Source organism: Rhagoletis zephyria, unplaced genomic scaffold, assembly GCF_001687245.7.
Source record: "Rhagoletis zephyria isolate East Lansing unplaced genomic scaffold, Rhagoletis_zephyria_1.1 Rzeph_scaffold_02757, whole genome shotgun sequence".
NCBI lineage: Eukaryota > Metazoa > Arthropoda > Insecta > Diptera > Tephritidae > Rhagoletis > Rhagoletis zephyria.
In genome coordinates, this window is record NW_016159841.1 from 13,636 (window position 1) to 14,660 (window position 1,025).

General features: G+C 47.3%; 1 protein-coding gene across 1 annotated transcript; it reads left to right on the forward strand.

Annotated features, from left to right (window-relative positions):
* The first annotated feature begins 427 nt into the window (after positions 1–427).
* Positions 428–817, forward strand: LOC108367659 (uncharacterized). The gene has a single exon (XM_017622329.1). It carries the CDS (start codon positions 428–430, stop codon positions 815–817), a length of 390 nt encoding a protein of 129 aa, XP_017477818.1.
* The last annotated feature ends 208 nt before the right edge of the window (positions 818–1,025 follow it).

A 1,025-nucleotide genomic window follows, 5' to 3' on the forward strand; every position in this document is an offset into this window, starting at 1 on the left:
TTTATTGACAATAGCGGTTGAGTGCGCAGAGAAGGAGAGCAGGCTGTCGAATGTTATTCCGAGCATTTTGGGGTTATTCACCGTCGGAATTGGTGTGTCATCGACGTGAATCCCCAGCGGTAGCCTGACCTCCTTCGTCCAGGTTGTGTGCAGGGTCGCGGAGGATTTCGTAGGGGAGAGGGCTAGACACTTTGCAGTGAAGGAGCGAGAAAGTTCGGAGAGATAGCCGTTTACTTTCGAACACAGGTCATCAATTCCATTCCCAGTCGCCATGATCGAGCACCTATATCAGGGTGATATCCTGCCGGGCAGCAGGTGACAGGTGGTATGTATATGTTAAATATTTTGAGCTCGATATCGCCTGAAAGGTGAAACCTTGCTGTGGCAATGAAGTTTAACAACATTTAATTCAGAGGAACTCAGCGGCATGGATCACGCTGAGCTATCAGTGAGATTGGAGCAGCTGGATCGCATTCAGGATCAGTTCGAATCAACACAATCTCAAATGGAGGAAGAATACCCCAACGAGCTGGAAACCAGCACTCGTGATGAATTCGCTGCCACTTTCATACGAGCTAAGGGAGCACTTACAAGGGAGTTGAATAAGATGGACCCCCAGTTTATGTCTTCGACTTGGAATCCACCGCCTCAAGAGCAGTCATCTGTGATTGTGGTGAAGCAACCAAAGTCGCACCTACTACAACTACAATTGCCATTATTTGGAGGGGCATACACAGTGTGGCCAAACTTTTTGGGCATGTTTCAAACGGTTATCTACAATGACACCGAGCTGTCAAGCACCTCCGTTCATGCCTGAAGGGCGCAGCAATGGACACCATCCAGTCGCTTGAAATTCGTGATGAAAATTACATAATGGCATTAGATTTACTCGTTCAAAGATTCGATAATCGCCGTTTAATTTTTCAGGAACACATTCAAGAACTATTCGGATTGCAGAGGGTGAGCGCTGACAAGAAATCAGGAGAACTGCGGGTGTTTGGGGACAAAGTTCTATCGCATGTTCG